The 18,868-nt window shown below is 32.1% G+C and overlaps 2 protein-coding genes across 16 annotated transcripts in view; both read left to right on the top strand.

Moving 5' to 3' along the window:
* The window catches only part of MAPK10 (mitogen-activated protein kinase 10), a 598,365-nt gene that overhangs the window by 529,255 nt on the left and 50,242 nt on the right, over positions 1-18,868 (top strand). For 14 of the 15 annotated variants that reach the window (XR_007125159.1, XR_007125160.1, XM_047717902.1 and 11 more), the window contains one exon: positions 17,307-17,489. Coding sequence is in view for 13 of the 15 variants with exons in the window: in XM_047717902.1 (XP_047573858.1) it covers positions 17,307-17,489 (183 nt within the window). In the remaining 2 variants the exon portion in view is untranslated. Of the gene's footprint in view, positions 1-360; positions 433-17,306; positions 17,490-18,868 lie in introns of all 15 variants that reach the window. The other variant, XM_047717897.1, reaches the window with a different exon arrangement.
* LOC125093140 (transcription initiation factor IIA subunit 2-like) lies at positions 7,077-7,567 on the top strand. Its single transcript, XM_047717910.1, has one exon. It carries the CDS (start codon positions 7,077-7,079, stop codon positions 7,413-7,415), a length of 339 nt encoding a protein of 112 aa, XP_047573866.1. The 3' UTR covers positions 7,416-7,567.

Below are 18,868 nucleotides of genomic sequence, written 5' to 3'. Positions count from 1 at the left end.
TAAAACAATCTAGAATAATTTACAATACAAATCAGTAAGACTCTAGAAGATGAATGCAAATTAGACCTTTTAAATCAAAAACTAAATTAATCATTGAATTATAATTGCAAAGTAATATTATCATGCATTAAGTAGCATCGAGTGGCACTGTTAGTTCAGTTGCATAGCAGAGAGGGCCCTGACATTCTTGTGCTCTCCCTATTTTGCTGTTTTAAAACACTAATGATCATGAGACTGGCCTCTGAGCCAGTCAGTGAAAGGTCAGACCATTGCTCTACAGCGTAGGTAGCCAAGTGTTTTCATTTATTTGCTGTTCTATTCCTATCTTCTTGTTTATCTTCATTTCATTTTTGTTTTCAGTTGACATGTGGTCAGTAGGGTGCATCATGGGAGAAATGATAAAAGGTGCAGTGCTGTTTCCTGGCACTGATCGTATCCTTCTTAGCAGCCAGTGGTCTTCCTGGGTGTCATTCTCAAATCAACTCCCTTTGGTCTAACACAACACTGCTGATGGTATATACTCACCGTCTTTAGAGGGGTTCTAAGGGACTCCAATGTCAAATATTTACCAGCTGGCATCGTGGTAGAGTAACCTAGTCTCCTAGATAGATCTCATGTGGATAATACAGTATCAAACATTCAGCATGCTTTCAAAATGTCAGCCTTAAAATTCAGTCCTATGAAACTAACAGTGATATGCTCTTCTCTACTGTTTCTCTTTTGGGGAGAGTAGATGTTTTAAAATTAAGTTATTTTCATAACTAGATAATAAATGACAAAATATTTCAGTTTTAAGACTGGAGATTTATGCTTTTAAGAAATATTCACTTGATGGGGCGTCTGGGTGGCTCAGTGTGTTGGGCCGCTGCCTTCGGCTCAGGTCATGATCTCAGGGTCCTGGGATCGAGTCCCGCGTCGGGCTCTCTGCTCAGCAGGGAGCCTGCTTCCCTCCCTCTTTCTGCCTGCCTCTCTGTCTACTTGTGATCTCTCTCTGTCAAATAAATAAATAAAATCTTTAAAATATCTTAAAAAAAAAGAAATATTCACTTGACATGGAAATCTTTAACCAGTTAGATTCTTTTTCACCCTAAAAACGTGGGAGGTTTATTTTATTTTTTTATTTTTATTTTTTTTAAAGATTTTATTTATTTGACAGAGAGAGAGATCACAAGTAGAGAGAGAGAGAGGAGGAAGCAGGCTCCCTGCCTAGCAGAGAGCCCGATGTGGGACTCGATCCGAGGACCCTGAGATCATGACCTGAGCTGAAGGCAGAGGCTTAACCCACTGAGCCACCCAGGCAGCCCATGTGGGAGGTTTATATTAACACATATGAATTTCATTTTAAAATTGACCAACATCTTTTAAAATTCTTTTTGTCATTTACTTCATTTCTAGGAATAATAGGTCCAATTCCTGTTCTTGTTTTTTCTACATTATTAACAAATGCAAAAATTAAAACCTCATTAGTTAATAATGATTATATAAAATTTCTGAAGAAACAAATTTCTGTCACTTGAATAAGTAAAAGTGATCTTAGGCAGCTAATAGTTAACAAGTAAAGATTCTAGGAGCTCTTCAGTATTAAATAGATACAGACACTGTGTTATTGTTATATGGGTGTGTAATAATTTATTTTCTTAAATTGGTTAAATATTCTACACCCAGTCACTTATGAAGATACTATGTTTTCATCATATTAAAGATAAAGCCTCTGCTTAAATGACTATGATTCAAAAATAAAATCAAACCTATAATAATGGGGTTTTAATGTATAATTAAAGTAAACCTAATTACTAATATAGTGCATCTTAACCATATTACAATTAGCTATTTGCTTTGAGGAATAACGTATTACTTATATGGATATATATATAGTTTTATACAAATACTCTCTGTGTGTATTAAAGGACCAGTTTGGGAAATGACTGAGTTAGGCACTCAATTAATTTTTATTGAATGTATGAGCTAACCTAAAAAGGTTTATTTTGTAAAAATAAAACTGCACTGTTTTTACTTCTATTCTTTTTTCTAGTCTTATTTATGACACATTTATTTTTTAAAGTTTTTGTCTATATTGCAGTTTTGTCTTCTAAATATTCAGTTTATTAAATAACATCAATAAATTTACCACATTCATGTTTATGTTAATGTTGTTTCAAAGTTAGTTAGCTTGATAAAAACTAAATTTCTTCAGATTTCTGAGAAACAGGATTGTTTTTTTCATTTCCAAGGGATTTTAAACTTTACTTTGGTCTTTGGACATCAACATGAAACGGTTCTTAAGTTTTGGCTAATTTTAGGCATTTGATGAAAATAGACTCAATCTGTTAACTTTGTACTCTGCTTTTTCAGTTCTTTGTGGTAACTGAAATGAACATTTGCCACCTCTAAATTAAAATGATTGATTTTCACTACTTTCCTCTCATTTTCTATTTAAAAAATCAAATCAGGTTTCTACAATGGAGTTAATAAGTGCAGATTAACATTTCTTTGAATACATTTTTGGGGAGAAGTTGCTTGGGTATCATTTCTAATTTGGATATTAAAATCCTTTGTAAGTAAAGCTTTAGGCTGCTACTAATGTTAAAAACTCATAGTAGATGAGCTTTCAATGCCTACACTTGATATTTTTATATTGACTTATTTCTGGGATTCTTCTTATAGGGATCTATTTGTAAATTTCTTGAAGGACAAATGCTAATTATTTTCTAAAGTGGCTTCTCTGAGTGTAGGATGTGGTCTTTTAATGATTTCAAACATGTCAGTTAAAGTTTAAGTCATTCTTTTTCAAGCAAAAAAATTATGAACACTGACTATCATAAGGTAAAACATTTAAAATGCAAGATAGATTATTTTTTAAATTCTCTATTATTAGAAATGAGTTCTGTGAAGAGGCAATAAAATTGTATCTAAATTTATTAGTTAAATAGAGCCTTTTAAATAGAGTTAGAGATATACAATATGTATATACATGTGGATACGATATGTATCCATACAATACATCATAAGAAGATCATATTATTTTAATCAACATATCCTTACTTATATGAAGGGATTCTCAAAATAAATGATTGCTAGAAATCCTTGCAATATGAGCTATGCATGTCTTCTTAATATATAAACCAATTCAACAACAAAATTTAAAATATTAATAAGACATTATCCCCTTTATCCTTTACATCTAAAATATTTCAGCATGTTATTTTTAGCATTAAGAACTTTAGATAGCTAAATGCTGTTTTTAAAATGTTACATATTTATATGCTACTTTATTAGTAAATATATTTAAAATATATATTAACTGAATTTTTTCAAATCAAATGTTTTTAATTCTCTACAGAAGGATCAGAACTCAACTACTGAGATAATTTTGGGATATCAAATGAATTTCATTATTGCAGAAATTCTTACTTTAAGAATTACAAAATATATCATCAAGTGAATTGATGTTAAATATACAGCTTTTGAAGATCAAAAAATAAATACACATATACTATCACTCAGATTAAAAAATAGAATATTACCAATATCTTTGAGTCTTTTTGTGTCTCCCCAGTCATATCCTTCACTCTCCCCAGAGATCCTAAATACATATTTTTACAACCTTCTTGACTTTCTTTATATTTTACCACAGGTATATTTATCTCTAAGCAGCATATGGTTTAGTTTTATATGTTTTACATATTACACAAGACACATTATTTTGCTACTTGCTTTTTGTTGAAGTTAACATTAAATTTTTGAGATTTGTTCATGTTGATCCATTAGATAGTTCATTCATTTTCATTGATGTAAAGTATTGCAGTCTCAATATTCCATAGTGAATTCATTCTCCTATAAATAGGCTTTGGAATATATTCAGGTTTTTTGTTTTTATTTTTGCTTTTATAAACAATGAATCTATGAATATGTATGTATCATATGGGAGATACAAGGGAAAGGAGCATATGGGAAAGGTTTTTTTTTTTTTTTTTTTTTTTTTAATGATAAATTCTTGGGTGCATGGGGATGCACATTTTAAACCTGACAATGTAACATCAGATTGAATTCTAGAGTAGCATAAATAAATATAACTGTCTACTTCCCATCATCACTAACTCTTGGTATTGCCAGATTTGTTTTTAAATTTGTTACCAATCTCTTGGATATAAAATACTATTTTATTGGAGGCTAATTTATATTTTCTTAACTATAAGGGAGGCTAAGCATCTTTTCTAGTATTTATTGGCCATTAATATTTTCCCCTTGGTAAAGTTTCTTCTTAAACATTTTTTATTGTATTTTTAAAAATTGATTACTAAGAGTTCATTATATATTCTGACAAATATTTTTGTCAGTTTTTATGCATTGCAAATATCTTCTCCCTGTATTTAGATAGTTTTCCCATTTTATTTTATAATGATTTTGGACTTTGGCAATCTTTTTTTTAGTGTGCATGTATTTTTATGTCTTAAGAATCCTTTTATGCTTTTATATTCTCTTATAATTTTACTATAATGGTTTTAAAGATTAATCTTTTACATTTAAGCATTTAGTTCACTTGGAATTGATTTTTGTGTTTGGTGTCAAAGAGGGATCTAATTTATTTTATTTCAATTCCATTTATTGACTAGCTTATTCTTTCTTTACTGGTCTATAAGGCTTACTTTCCTAAGTTTCCACACACTGAGGGAGAGGGTTTTAGATTCTGGGCCCTTTATTTTGTTCCACTGGTCTCTTTCTCTATCTTTATACCACTACTACCTTTTCTTCATACAAATGTATAATATATACATATATCAGGTAAGGTAAATATCTCACCTTTTTTGCCTTCTTCAGGTATCTTAGCTATTAATGAATCATTGCTTTTCCACAAACATTTTAGAATTGGCTTGTTAAGATTCCTATTGGTATTTATACTGTAGCTATTATTATAATTATAACAAATATTATTTAATATTTTATTAATTATTAGTAATTAATACTAAATATTATTTATTAATAATATATGATAAATAACAATCCAATGATTATTATTAAATCCATAGTTCAATATGTGGGAAATTGCCTTTTTAATTTGGATAATATTTATCTTTCTCCTGAACACATGAGGATCTTAGCATAAACTAATTTAGGTTATTATTATACCAACTTAAATATGGTATCTGAACCCAGTATTTTAGTTCTTTTTCTTTAGCCTCATGAATTGACAATATTATTAGAATATTGCATGCAGTTAGAGTTTGTTTAGATTCACCTTTATATGAAAGAATTTGCTTGGCTTATCACTACTTCTTGCAATTTGGCCCTTTAAGCTTATTTTCCTTTTTTTCAACTTTAAAAATCAAGTTTATTTTTCCACATCAACAACAAATAATATGAAAATAATAATATGAATATAATGTCTCATCATAATATCAAATCAAAGAAAATAGACCTTTGGTTTCCAGTTCCACATGTAAGAAGCTTAGAAGTCATCACTCCATTCTAAGAAGTAAAAAGGCTGAACAGATTGAAAATCATCAGCTCTCTTGGATCTGCAAGAGTGGGAAGACGCAGAGAAAGCTACTGCCCCCAACCAAGGGAAACAGACAAATACAGGGATTTATGTCAAGGGTAGAAAAATATGAACTATAATTAACAAATTTCTAAGAACTCAGTGTAGACACCTCTCAGATTTAAAAACTCCAGGGAGAGTCAGTCATATGGCACCACAACATCATTAGATTTATCTCCAGGAACTTCATCAGTTTCCAGAAAATATCTGAGAAAGATTGCCTCATTTTTCCCATAGCGGGAAAAGGAACCATTTTGAAATATACCAGAACACTCTGTTTTTCTTATTTCTCTTTGTTTACCTTTATTAAGTTTTTTAATTTTATTTTTTTAAAGATTTTTATTTATTTATTTGACAGACAGATCACAAGTAGGCAGAGAGAGAGAGGAGGAGGAAGGCTCCCTGCCAATCAGAGAGCCCAATTCGGGGCTCAATCCCAGGACCCTGGGATCATGACCTGAGCCGAAGGCAGAGGCTTAACCCACTGAGCCACCCAGGCATCCCAAGTTTTTTCATTTTAATTCCAATTTAGTTAACATACAGTGTTCTATTAACATACAGTGTTCTATTAATTCTAATACAATAGAGTGATTCAACAGTTTTATACATTATTCAGTGTTCTTTATTTAATTTAATTTTATATTGTGTTATCTTAGTCACCATGCAGTACATCATTAATTATTTTTTAAAAGATTTTATTTATTTGAGAGAGAGAGAGTGAGAGAAAGATTGTGAGAGGGGAGAGGGTCAGAGGAAGAAGCAGACTCCCCGCCGAGCAGGGATCCTGGGACTCCAGGCTTATGACCTGAGCCGAAGACAGTTGCTTAACCAACTGAGCCACCCAGGTACCCATATCATTAGTTTTCGACATAGTGTTTACTGATTCATTAGTTATGTATAACACCCAGTGCTCCATGCAATCCATGCCCTCCTTAATACCCATCACTAGGCTCACCTATCCCCCTACTCCCCTCCCTTCTAAAACTTTCAATTCGTTTCCCAGAGTCTATAGTGTCTTATGATTCATCTCCCACTCCGATTTCTCTCCCTTCATTTTTCCCTTCTCCTAATGTTCTCCTTGTTATTCCTTATGCATCCACAGTTAAGTGAAACCATATAACTGACTTTCCCCATTTGACTTATTTCACTCAGCATAATCTCCTCCAGTCCCATCCAAGCTGATGCAAAAGTTGAGTATTCATCCTTTGTGAAGACTGAGTAATATTTCATTGTGTATATAGAATATATCTATTTGTCTGTTGAAGTGCATCTTGGCTCTTTCCACAGTTTGGCTATTGTGGACATTGCTGCTATGAACACTCAGTGCTGTTCTTGATACGTGTACTCTTTAAGCCCCATCAGGTACTTCAGCCATCCTTTCTCTCCCTTGACTCTGGTAACCATCAGTTTGTCCTCTATAGTTAAGATTCTCTTTCTTGGCTGACTGTGCTGCTTCTCTCCGATCCGTGGTGGGAAGCATCTTCCCCACAGGACATCAGTGCAAGCCTGAATAAGAAAAACAATTTCTTCCTCCTAAGCCATGGCTCATCAGTTGTACAGAAATACCTCTTTGGGAAACAGTCTCCAGGGCAGCCTTAATGAGCTCATACAGTCTCAACAGATCACCGCCCCTACCACCACTAAGTTGCCCTTCAAGTTACCTCATTTTGATAAAGCTATAAATTCAGTATTGGTGCAGATGGTCAGGAACGGAGTCAATTTCAGGAGCTCTCTAAATACAAACAGATTCTGTGATAACGAGTGGAATTTTGTATTGAATGATGTTGAATTCAGAAAGGTGACAGAACTTACTAAAGTGGATAAAGTGAAAATTGTAGCCACTGATGGTAAAGATACTGGCTCCAATTCTACAGAATGAATAGAAAAAAATGGCTTTTTTATGCCATCTTCTTTTATTATTCATCTCTTTTTTGAAGAGAAGCATAGCAGAGACATTTTTTAATTTATTCTATCATCGCAGAAATGACTGCACTATGCTATATATACTATCAGAATTCTAGTAGAAAGAGGCTTATAACTACAGCCTCTGTTATTACCTTTTCAGTGTGAAGAAACAGAAGGTTTTTTTTTTTTAATATTGTTGCCTTCCTAAGAACATTCTTGAATAAACTCATTTTAAACGGCCCCCTCCAAAAAGAATCTGTTTCTTGGTTCGTCTCTCTTTTTTTCCTTTGCTCCTTTGTTTTGTTTCTTAAATTCCACATATGAGTGAATTCATATGGTATTTGACTTTATTGACTTATTTTGATGAGCATTATATTCTCTAGCTCCATCCATGTCATTGCAAATAGAAAAAGTTCATTCTTTTTATGACTGAATAATATTCCATTGTATATACACTTCTTTTTATCCATTCATCTGCTGACGGACATTTGGACTGCTTCCATAATTTGGCTATTGTAAATCATGCTGCAATAAGCATGGGGTGCATGTATCCATTTGAATTAGTTTTTGTTTTCTTTGGATAAATACCCAGTAGTGCAATTACTGGATCATAGGGTGATTTTAACTTCTTGAGGAACCTCCATACTATTTTCCATAGTGGCTGCACCAGTTTGCATTCCCATTAATAAAGCATGAGAATTCCCATTTCTCCACTTCTTCATCCACACTTTTTCTTGTGTTTTTGATTTTAGCCATTTTGACAGGTGTGAGGCGATTTTGTTGTAGTTCTGATTTGTATTTCTCTGATGAGTGATGTTGAGCATCTTTTCATGTCTCTGTTGGTCATCTATATGTCTTCTTTGGAAAAATGTTTGTTCATTTCTTATTCCCATTTTTTGTAATGTTTTAATATTTTTTATTAATAAATGACATTTATTTACATGGATACATTTTAATTAAGTTGTAGTTCAGAAAGTTTTCTATTTTTTTTTTTTAGGTTTACAAGATTTTTTTTTCCCTCACCATAGCACATATCCTCCCCAGTGTCCATCACCCAGCCACCCACCCCTCCCACCCCCTCCCTTCCAGCAACCCTCAGTTTGTTTCCTGAGATTGAGTCTCTTATGGTTTGTCTCCCTCTTTGCCCATTTTTAAATTGCTTGTGAGTGTTTATTTATATCAGTTCTTTATGTATTTTGGATACTAACCCTTCATTGGTTATATCATTTACAAATATCTTCTTCCAGTGTAGGTTACCTTTTACTTTTGTTGATTGTTTCCTTTCGTGTGCAGAATCTTTTTATCTTGATGTAGTCCCAATAGTTTCTTACTCTTATTTCCCTTGCCTCAGGAGATATATCTAGAAAAAGCTGCTATGGCTGATGTCAGAGACATTGTCAGTGCTCTCTTCTATGATTTTTATGGTTTCAGATTCACATTTAGGTCTTTAGTCCATTTTGAATTTATTTTTGTGTACGGTCTAAAAAAGTGGTCCACTTTCATTCTTTTGCATGTAGCTGTCCAGTTTTCCCAACACCATTTGTTGAAGAGACTGCCTTTTCCTCATTGCATATTCTTTCCTCTTTTATCAAAGATTAATTGACCACAGAATTGTGGATTTATTTCTTGATTTTTCTATTCTGATCCATTGATCTCTGTGTCTATTTTTATGTTGGTACCATACTGCTTTGATAACTATAGCTTTGTAGTATAAATTGAAGTCTGGAATTGTGATACTTTCAGCTTTGTCTTTCTTTCTTTCTTTCTTTCTTTCTTTCTTTCTTTCTTTTTCAGAGAGAGAGAGAGAGAGAGAGGAAGGGCAGAGGGTGAGGGAGAGAGAGTATCATAAAATCTTTCTTTCTTTCTTTTCTTTTTTTTAGTATCTTAAAATCTTAAATTCTGTCTCACAACCCTGAGATCATAATCTGAGCCAGTATCAGGAATTGGATGCTTAACTGACTAAGCCACCCAGGTGCCTCTGTTTTTCTTTTCTTTTTTTAAAGGACTTCATTTATTTGATGGAGAGAGAGACACAATGAGAGAGGGAACACAAGCAGGAAGAGTGGGAGGGAGAAGCAGGCTCCCTACTAAGCAGGGAGCCCAATGCAGGGCTTGATACCAGGACCCTGGGATCGGGACCTGAAACCAATGCAGATGCTTAACAACTGAGCCATCCAGGCAACCCATGTTTTTCCTTTTCAAGATTGCTTTGGCTATTTGGAGTGTTTTGTGGTTTCATACAAATTTTAGGATTGTTTGTTCCAGTTCTGTGAAAAACACTATTGGTATTTTGATAGGGATTGCATTAAATCTGTAAATCGCTTTGTAATTGGTAATGTGGGCATTTTAACAGTATTTGCTCTTCTAACCCATGTGCATGGAATGTCTCAATTTCTCTGTGCTGTCTTGAATTTCTTTCATCAGCGTTTTCTAGTTTTTGGAGTCTTTAACCTCTTTGGTTAGTTTTTTTTTCCTAGGTAGTTTATTGGTTTTGGTGCCATTGTAAATGGGATTATTTTTTAAATTTCTCTTTCTGCTGTTTCATTATTGGTGTATATAAATGCAACTGATTGGGGCACCTGGGTGCCTCAGTGGGTTAAGCCTCTTCCTTAGGCTCAGGTCATGGTCTCAGGGTCCCAGGATCGAGGCCCGCATAGGGCTCTCTGCTCAGCAGGGAGCCTGCTTCCCCCTCTCTCTCTGTCTGCCTCTCTGCCTACTTGTTATCTCTCTCTGTCAAATAAATAAATAAAATCTTTTAAAAAAAAAAGCAATAAATGCAACTGATTTCTGTATGTTGATTTTGTATCTTGGGACTTTAGTGAGTTCATTTATCAGTTCTAATAGTTTTTTTGGTGGAGTCTTTCAGGATTTTCTATATGTAGTATCCTGCCATCTGCAAATAGTAAAAGTTTTACTTCCTTTTTTACTAATTTGGATGCCTTTAATTTATTTTTGTTGTCTGTTGCTGTGTCTAGAACTTCCAGTACTATCTTGAATAAAAGTGGTGAGCATGAACATCCTTGTCTTGTTCCTAACCTTAGGGGAAAGGCTCTCATTTTCCCCCATTGTGGTTATGTTAGCTGTGGGTGTTTTGTATATGGCTTTTATTATGTTGAGATATGTTCCATCCAAACCTACTTTATTGTGGGTTTTTATCATGAATGGATATTATACTTTGTCAAATGCTTTTTCTGTGTCTATTGAAATGATTATATGTTTTTACCCATTCTCTTCTTGATGTGATGTATTTTGAGATTATTTACTTACTCTAAAGAATATCCTTTAAAATTTCTTTAGTAAAAGTCTTTGATGATAAAACATTTTTTTCCTTTTTGAATGGGGTTCCCTTACTTGACAGATAGTTTTTTTGGATGTGGAACTTTAGATTAACATGTTATTTTCTTCCAGCTTTTTAAGATACTATTCTACGGCTTTTTTTTTTACAGTATTTCTGGTGAATAAGGAGCTGTCAGTTTAATAGTTTAATAGTCATCTTTGGACATAGTCTGTCCTTTCTGTCTGCTTTCATTTAGGATTTTTTTTCCTTGGTCTTCAATTACTTACTGTTCCTCTACCATTTACTTGGTGTGGATATATTTCTTTTCTTTTCCTTTCCTTTCTTTTCTTTTCTTTCTTACTTATCTCCCTTGGGACTAAATGTGTTTCACAAATCCAACCAATCTACAATTCCTGAAATTTCTCAGTTTTCATTTCTTTGAATATTTTCTCTCTCTTATTCTTTATATTTATATTATATATATATATTTATATTATCATTTCTTTGAATATTTTCTCTCTCCTATTCTTTATATTATATTTATATTTTATATATATCTTTATATTATCATTTCTTTGAATATTTTCTTTCTCCTATTCTTTATATTATCTCCATAATAAAACTCTGTTTGAACTTAAAGTAGACATTCATTTATTTAACAAGTACTGTTGAGCGCTTACTATGTGTTTCCTATTTCTAGTTTCTAGAAACTATGTTTCTAGGCATTTATCAGTAAACAGAACTGACTGAAAACTTGCCATGATGAAATTTACAATAAAAGGTACTGTATTAGAAGGGATTATGACTAAGGAATAAGAGGGTTGAAGGGCTAGGATGGGGGCAGAGATAATCTCTGTTTTTAAAAATTTAAACATTAAAAAGTTTTGGCCAGTATGCCTCATATAGATGTTTTCTTGATCTCCTATAAACCTGATTGTCCCTTTTTAATTTCCCTTTTTTATAGTCTTGTGCCCCCAAATGGATTTAATCAAAGGGTCTCAAAGCACAGACTACAGCTTTCCAAAACTCCCATTAAATAGAATTTTATATTTCTGTTGGTGTTAGTAGTTTTTATTACCTCCTTTCTTTAAATTCATTGTATTTACCAATTTTAAAAGGATTTTGATATTTTTCAGCTATAAAATACAGATATCAAGTTAAATTATCCCCAAGGCCTCTTCCCAGTTTCAAAATGCAGGTAGGGTCACATCCAGTCTTTATGAGGCCAGATTATCATATAGCTTGAGGAAGGTATTTTGTAAAAACATAATTTATTTATATAATGAATATCAAATTAGATACAGAGTCTTATAAGGGGTTTGTGCAAATGAGGGACCCCAAAGGTAAACCTTTAATAGCTTAAAAAAATTCCACTGTTGTGACAACATATTTATATATATTGGATTTCCTTATATGTGAAGTGTCTCTCCATTTTTTGCTTTGTAAGGAAATACAGATTACAGTAATAAATAGATTTATAAGACAAAATGGGTTATACAGAAATTCATACACATCATGCTTCAAATATCAGCCTTTGGATATTCTGAATCCCATAGTATTCCATTCACAATCTGTTGCCAGTGACCAAATAGCCTTTACTCAAATTGTCAGCTTTCAGTTTTTTTAATGTGTTTGGCTCATAATATTTCTTCTTCCTGTGCTCATTTATAATAAAAATAAATGTTAGTTACTATTATGCATTAAAACACTTATTCATATTTCAGTTACCAGAGTTTGGGGAGTAGCTTTTGAGAGAAAATAAAGATTTTCAAATAAAAAGAGTAAAAAGAATTTTAAAGTAACAGAACAGCTCAAGACATAACTATAAAAATCTGCATCCAGAACTCTGTCATATATAAATTTCTACCCTCATCTTTAAAATTGTCTTCAGAAGTAAGAGTTCTTTTGAGAGCAAATTTTATCTTAAAGAAATATAGAATAATTACTGAAATAAACTGTCAAATATTTTGAACATTATATTGAGTAGCTTTTATATGTTTTATAAGTAGTACCCACAGGTGATAGCAACATATAATTTTCATCCTTCCCTAGATGATGATGAGCAGAACCATTCACCCTTTGCTGGGAGACTGTGTGTCACTTCCTATAATTTCCCATCATTTTTCAGGAAAGTGACATGAGCAAGAGGGATAAATATCAGTATTTTTTTTTTCACTGAAGTATTTTCAGATGAATGACCCTTAAGTTTTCCATAGCAAGTAGGTATGGATTAATCTTCTGATGAAATTGACCCTATTCTAATTTGTGTAATAGACCTGAAATATGTTAATACTATTTTCTTTTTCTTTTCTTTTTTTTTTTAAGATTTTATTTATTTATTTGACAGACCGAGATCACAAGTAGGCAGAGAGGCAGGCGGGGGATGGGGGGGGCAGGCTCCCTGCTGAGCAGAGAGCCCAATGTAGGGCTTGATCCCAGGACCCTGGGATCATGACCAGAGCAGAAGGTAGAGGCTTTAACCCACTGAGCCACCCAGGCACCCCAATACTATATTCTTAATTCTGGATTTAGTAATTCACAAGAGACTTTTAGTATATTCTATGTTAGTATTTCTCAAAATATAGTCCTGGGCTATCTGGATTACAATTACTATTGATATTTTTTAATATCATGCTAGACTTATGGACTCAGAATCTTGTTGATTAGTGGGGAGAGGGGAGCAATCTATATTTAGTAAGTTCTCTATGTTATGAATATTCAAGTTTGGGAGCCATGATTTTATATCATGACACCTAACAAATGGCACAACACAGTACCAAGTCAGCTAGTTGGCTTGCAAAATAGTATAGTCTCTCCTGGAACTTTCTAGACAGACAAGTCTCTTTTGAGGCAAAATTATCTTTTTAAAAAAATGTAGTTGAGAATTTGGAGACAAACGCTGATACTCTTTAAATCTCAAATAGATGTGAGGGGTTTTTTTGTTTTGTTTTTTTGTTTTTTTACAAAATATTTACTCTGAGACACAGTAAAACCAAGTCTGGATTCATGGAGGTGTCAACTCTGGAAAACACATTCATAATAACAAAAAAGTAACCAATGATGAGAAAAAACATAAAAAGAAGATACAGTTATTCACAGGACATAATAGAATGTGCTTTATGATTCCACTTAGTAGTTTCTGGAAGCTTAAATGTGCATAGAATAAATTATGTTCATAATTCTGATCCAGAATACCCAGAGAAGGATAAAGCATTTTTTGTACATTGTGTTCAAGGCAGTTTGTGATGTTTTAGAAAGTTGCACAACCAAGAAAGTTAAAATACAAGGAGTACATGAAATGTAAGCTCTTAGCTAATTGATAAAATTAACTGGAATAATTTTCAAACTTAGAATTTCAGATACATACTTTTACAATACATACTTCTTTGTTTTATTCATACCTTATAATATTATTTGTTGAATATGTTAGAAATAGTCACTATTTGCACATTATCTTGTCATCATACTCTATAAAATCAAACTTGGTAATATGGCTATTTTTTATGTAGTGAATTTACAATTAGATGAGGAAATTGTCAATTCCTATTAGATGACATTTTTCTATTTTTATTAAATGCCTTATAATTATGTTAAGTGTGATATTTTTAAAATAGTAGATCAAAAATATAAAATATTTATTTTATATATTATAATAAAATATTTATATTTATTACTTTTTGATAAGTGCACAGACTAGAATCTATAAATATTCAGATCCTTACTCAGCATAAAAATGACTTATGAGTATTGTAAAGCAAACAAATCCTTTTACAAAAATGATTTTAGCCGTTCTGTGAAATAATATTTATCATGTTTTCAACACATGATCATAAAAATCTAGTTAAAACTTGATGTATTTTTTTAAAAATATGATTGCTATGGAAATCTGATAATTTAAAAATTCTTCTAAAACACACCACTTTATTGTCTATTTAAAATATTAATAAAATTAATTATTTTATGTGTGAATATGTTGACCTGATAATTAGGGATACAGTTTAAGAGATATTCTTTAGGGCTCATGACAAGCATACTATCAATTTTATGCCGAAGAAAAGCAATTTCTACCACATCAGTTCCAAACTTGCTCTTTTCCTTACTGGAATCCTTGGAACAAATGCTGGACTTTCAGCAGAGAGATATGACTCCCAATTGTGGCTTATATTTGGTTAATTATGATTATAGAGAAATATCATGTGGTTAACTAAGAATAGTTGAACAAAGTTGTTCATGTTGGGATCCTGTGAACATCCAGAAAACAAGCACTTACTACTTAATAAAACTATTCATGTTAATAGGAGCAAAGAACTTGAAATGGATTGGTTCAAATAAAGGCACACACTTTTAAAGATAGCTATACCACATATTTACCTTTAGAACATTCAACTACTACATTGACAATAATGAAAGATTCTTGTTTTCCTCCTTTTTGTAAACTATTATATCTAGCACTGCAGTGGTGTTTCATTTAAAAAGCAATCTAAGGTAGGAAACATACTGAACGCATCTATAGACTTTAATTCTAATTTGTAAAAAGAAACATTTGACACTTCTTGTTTAACAACTTCCAGAATATTTGACTCTACTTAAACTTTATTATAAAAATACTATGGAATTGTCTTGGGAATGCTATTCTACAAATAATATTTTACTGAATAACTTTGAAATTCTAGCTAAATATACCTAGAATATTAGTGTGTAGCAAGTATTTTCCAACTTTGCTAAATAACTCCTTTATGGAAAATCTGATAGCTTCTTTGCCTTTATTTTTAGTTTGACATCAGGTCTTCAGAATTTGAAGGAAGTATGACCAGTGATTAAATGATGGCTTGGTAGGGCATGATAACCTAACTGTATTAGAGAGTAGACTTCTTTTCATAATTTACAGTGTAAGCATGGAGATTTATTGAACCTTAATTAGTGTTTTCTATTTAAATATCGCTAAATAGTTATAGTTTACCTGTGTATATAGTACTAACATAAGTTTTTGTCTAAGAATAACCTTTAATTCTAACCTTTGTTATCTTTCAGTTTATTTGTTCCTAATGAGTCTGACTTACTACTATATTCTCATGCACATTGTAACTTAGATGAACTTTTATTGACATGTGTTCTTATTTAATTATTCCTACTGTTTTATAAGGGAATATTCTTAAGTTTTTCCCACCCCCCCTCCATTTTTTAATATTACACAATCATATATTTTTAACCTAATAGTTAAGAGGCTGTATAATAATTTAAATTTTATTCAGCTAGATTATAAGGGAGATAGAAGAGGATTTGCAAATTCACTTGATGTTATCTTTGCTCAGTCTTTTATCTACTTTGCAATATATATTTATTTTTGTTAAATTCATTGGTTTTGTCTTTTGTCAGGGCTGCTGATCTTTTTTAGTCCAACACTACTAAATAGCTAGGGGTAAAGATTTTACAAATCTCAACTGAGTAATTTTATAGTTAGATCCCTGAACTGTTACAAATTACAGTAGCAAAAATGAATTAATTAACACCAAAGGATAAAGTTGTAGAAAAGTAAACAATGTAAGAGAGAGCACTGCTTGTGTTATTGTATTTAAGAATAATTTCTAAGTTCTATCATTCATTGACACACAGCAAGGAAATCTGTTTGAAATTAACTTCTTCCAGTTGGTTCTTTAGAGTTTTCATGAGTGGTATTTATCATTCACAAGGCTCTGATATATCAAACATTAATGATAAATGGAAAAGAAAATCTTGATCAGTGAGTATATCTGTCAAAGATCCTCAATTTGGGGAGTATTAATTTTCATAGAGAAGTAATATTTTCCTGTAGAATTCCCCATGCTTACTATACTTTAGAAATACAAACACTTGGATGGAAATCTGTTGTCTTAAGTTGAACATCCTGTATTTATCCTGATACCTCATTGAAAGGAATATTCTGGAATGCAGGGGATTACTATCAGAAGTAACAAAAATAGGTATAAAATCATAATTACTTTGAGAACTAGACATTTTTAAAAGTCCTTGGAGAAGAATAATGAGTTATTTTATTTTCAAAAATTATACTGATCCCATATGTGATGCATTAGTAAGATGAAGAGATGATGAAATTTCCTAGAGAAAGGAAGAGAAAAATCTTAAAAAGGAATTGTTAAAAATGTAAATGAATCTTATAAAATATTTATGTATTGGTCATTTTTAGTAAACAAATGATTGGGGTAATTTCATGATAAAAATATTTTGTGCCATATTTTTTCTCATTTAAATCACATGGTTATATAGAAGCCTTTCTCAATATAAGAAATTCTTCTTCTGTCATTTAAATACATTTTCATCTTTACAACTCAAGGACTATTTCATGATATCCTATTTTGTTCAGTAATGCTAGTTTCCCAAAAGTGTATTTATGCCACAGGTGAATTTAAAATTCCAGGAAGAGTCATTGTCTGACAATTCTGGTTATATATTCTAATCCTTTCTGCTTATTAAACTCCAGTTATATTGGTGATTGCTCAGGATTTGGAGAAGCAGTTAGTCTCCCAACTAGTGAAAAGCAAGACCTAGTAGGTTTGCACTTTTTTTTGCCCTTAACCATTCAATTCTCAGATATTGACCAGTGGAACAAGGTAATTGAGCAACTAGGAACACCATGTCCGGAATTCATGAAGAAATTGCAACCTACAGTAAGAAACTATGTGGAGAATCGGCCCAAGTATGCAGGACTCACCTTCCCCAAGCTCTTTCCAGATTCCCTCTTCCCAGCGGACTCTGAGCACAATAAACTCAAAGGTATGCCTATCAGGGAAAATTTCAGAACTACCATGAGGGCAATGGCCTGAACAATGGTAGGGACAAATGATAGAGACCCCTCTCTTTAACTTGAACTACCTCAATTTAAGGAGTATTTTTTAAAGATTTTTAGAATTATTATTATTATTATGTTTACTAAGAGCATGTGATCAAGGATTTTAGAATTGTGTGGATATTCAGAGGGAAAGATAGTAATAAATGATGTGACACTGGTATGGGTAAACTATGTCATGAAGCTTATTTGGAATCTCAAAATTCTTTTGCAGTGTAACTCTAAAAGACCAATGTGATACACATTGAAGTCATAGTTCCAATTCTTTTTATTACCTGGGGAATATTTTCAACACAGTTTTTGGTTGTGAAATCTTGGAGATGCTGGTGTTTGAGTTTTTGATTTGTATTTTATAGAATGTTCAACCACTATTTTTTCAGAGTGACAAATGAGATTTACTTACACATTTTATATTCAGTAGAAATACTTTCATTAATAAGTAGTTCTTACTACTACTATGTCTGTAGTTAAGAACTTCAGTAACAAATCTTAGTTTCTTCACCCACAAAACTTGGATAATAATGCCTTAGTCATAGGATTAGAGACAAGGGATAAATTTGGCAATGTTTAAATATATACTATAAATAATATTCTATTTCTTATTTTTATTTAGAACATTTAGAGAACTGATTTTGAAACAAATTTGATTTTTTTCCTTGCCTGGGCTCAAACACTGTCCCTGAAAATCTGTGTGGACCTGGATGAGTTATCTAAACTATCTATACTTCCTTTAACAAATGAAAGTAGAAAGTGTCTACCTTAGGATCATTGGGAGGATTAACTGAGTAAATATTTTGTCAAGGGCTTAGAACAATGCCTGCCTCACAGTAAATACTCAATAGCTGTTAGACATTTAAAAAAACGTAATAATTATTTAAAATGTAACTGTATCTATCAAAAAAGGAAAAGGATACATGCTTTTTTTTTTATTTTGGATACATGCTTTTGAAAGTTGACCCCAAATGTTCAGTGGGTAATTAATTAACACAGACTTAACTTACAGACAAAATTCATAGCTAATACAGACTTAAATGAGACAGAGGAACTAAAATGTGGTGCTATCTCTCAAGTCTTATCATCCCCAGACATTTATCTCATGGGTTTTAAGTGTGCAGCATCATTCCTGTGTTCGTGACAGGTTTATTGCATGGTTGGGTTTCTTCCTTCAGTTGGCTGCACAGTCAATGGCAACAGACTAAATGATTACTAAATTTGCTGCTTTTAAAATCAACACTGCCTATACACAGATTGAAGAAGAGCTAATATTCTAAACAGAGATTTGAAGAATTTAAGTCTTTATGATGCT

The sequence above is a fragment of the Lutra lutra genome, chromosome 2 (genome assembly GCF_902655055.1).
Source record: "Lutra lutra chromosome 2, mLutLut1.2, whole genome shotgun sequence".
Classification (NCBI taxonomy): domain Eukaryota; kingdom Metazoa; phylum Chordata; class Mammalia; order Carnivora; family Mustelidae; genus Lutra; species Lutra lutra.
This window is presented reverse-complemented; position numbering and strand designations above follow the sequence as displayed.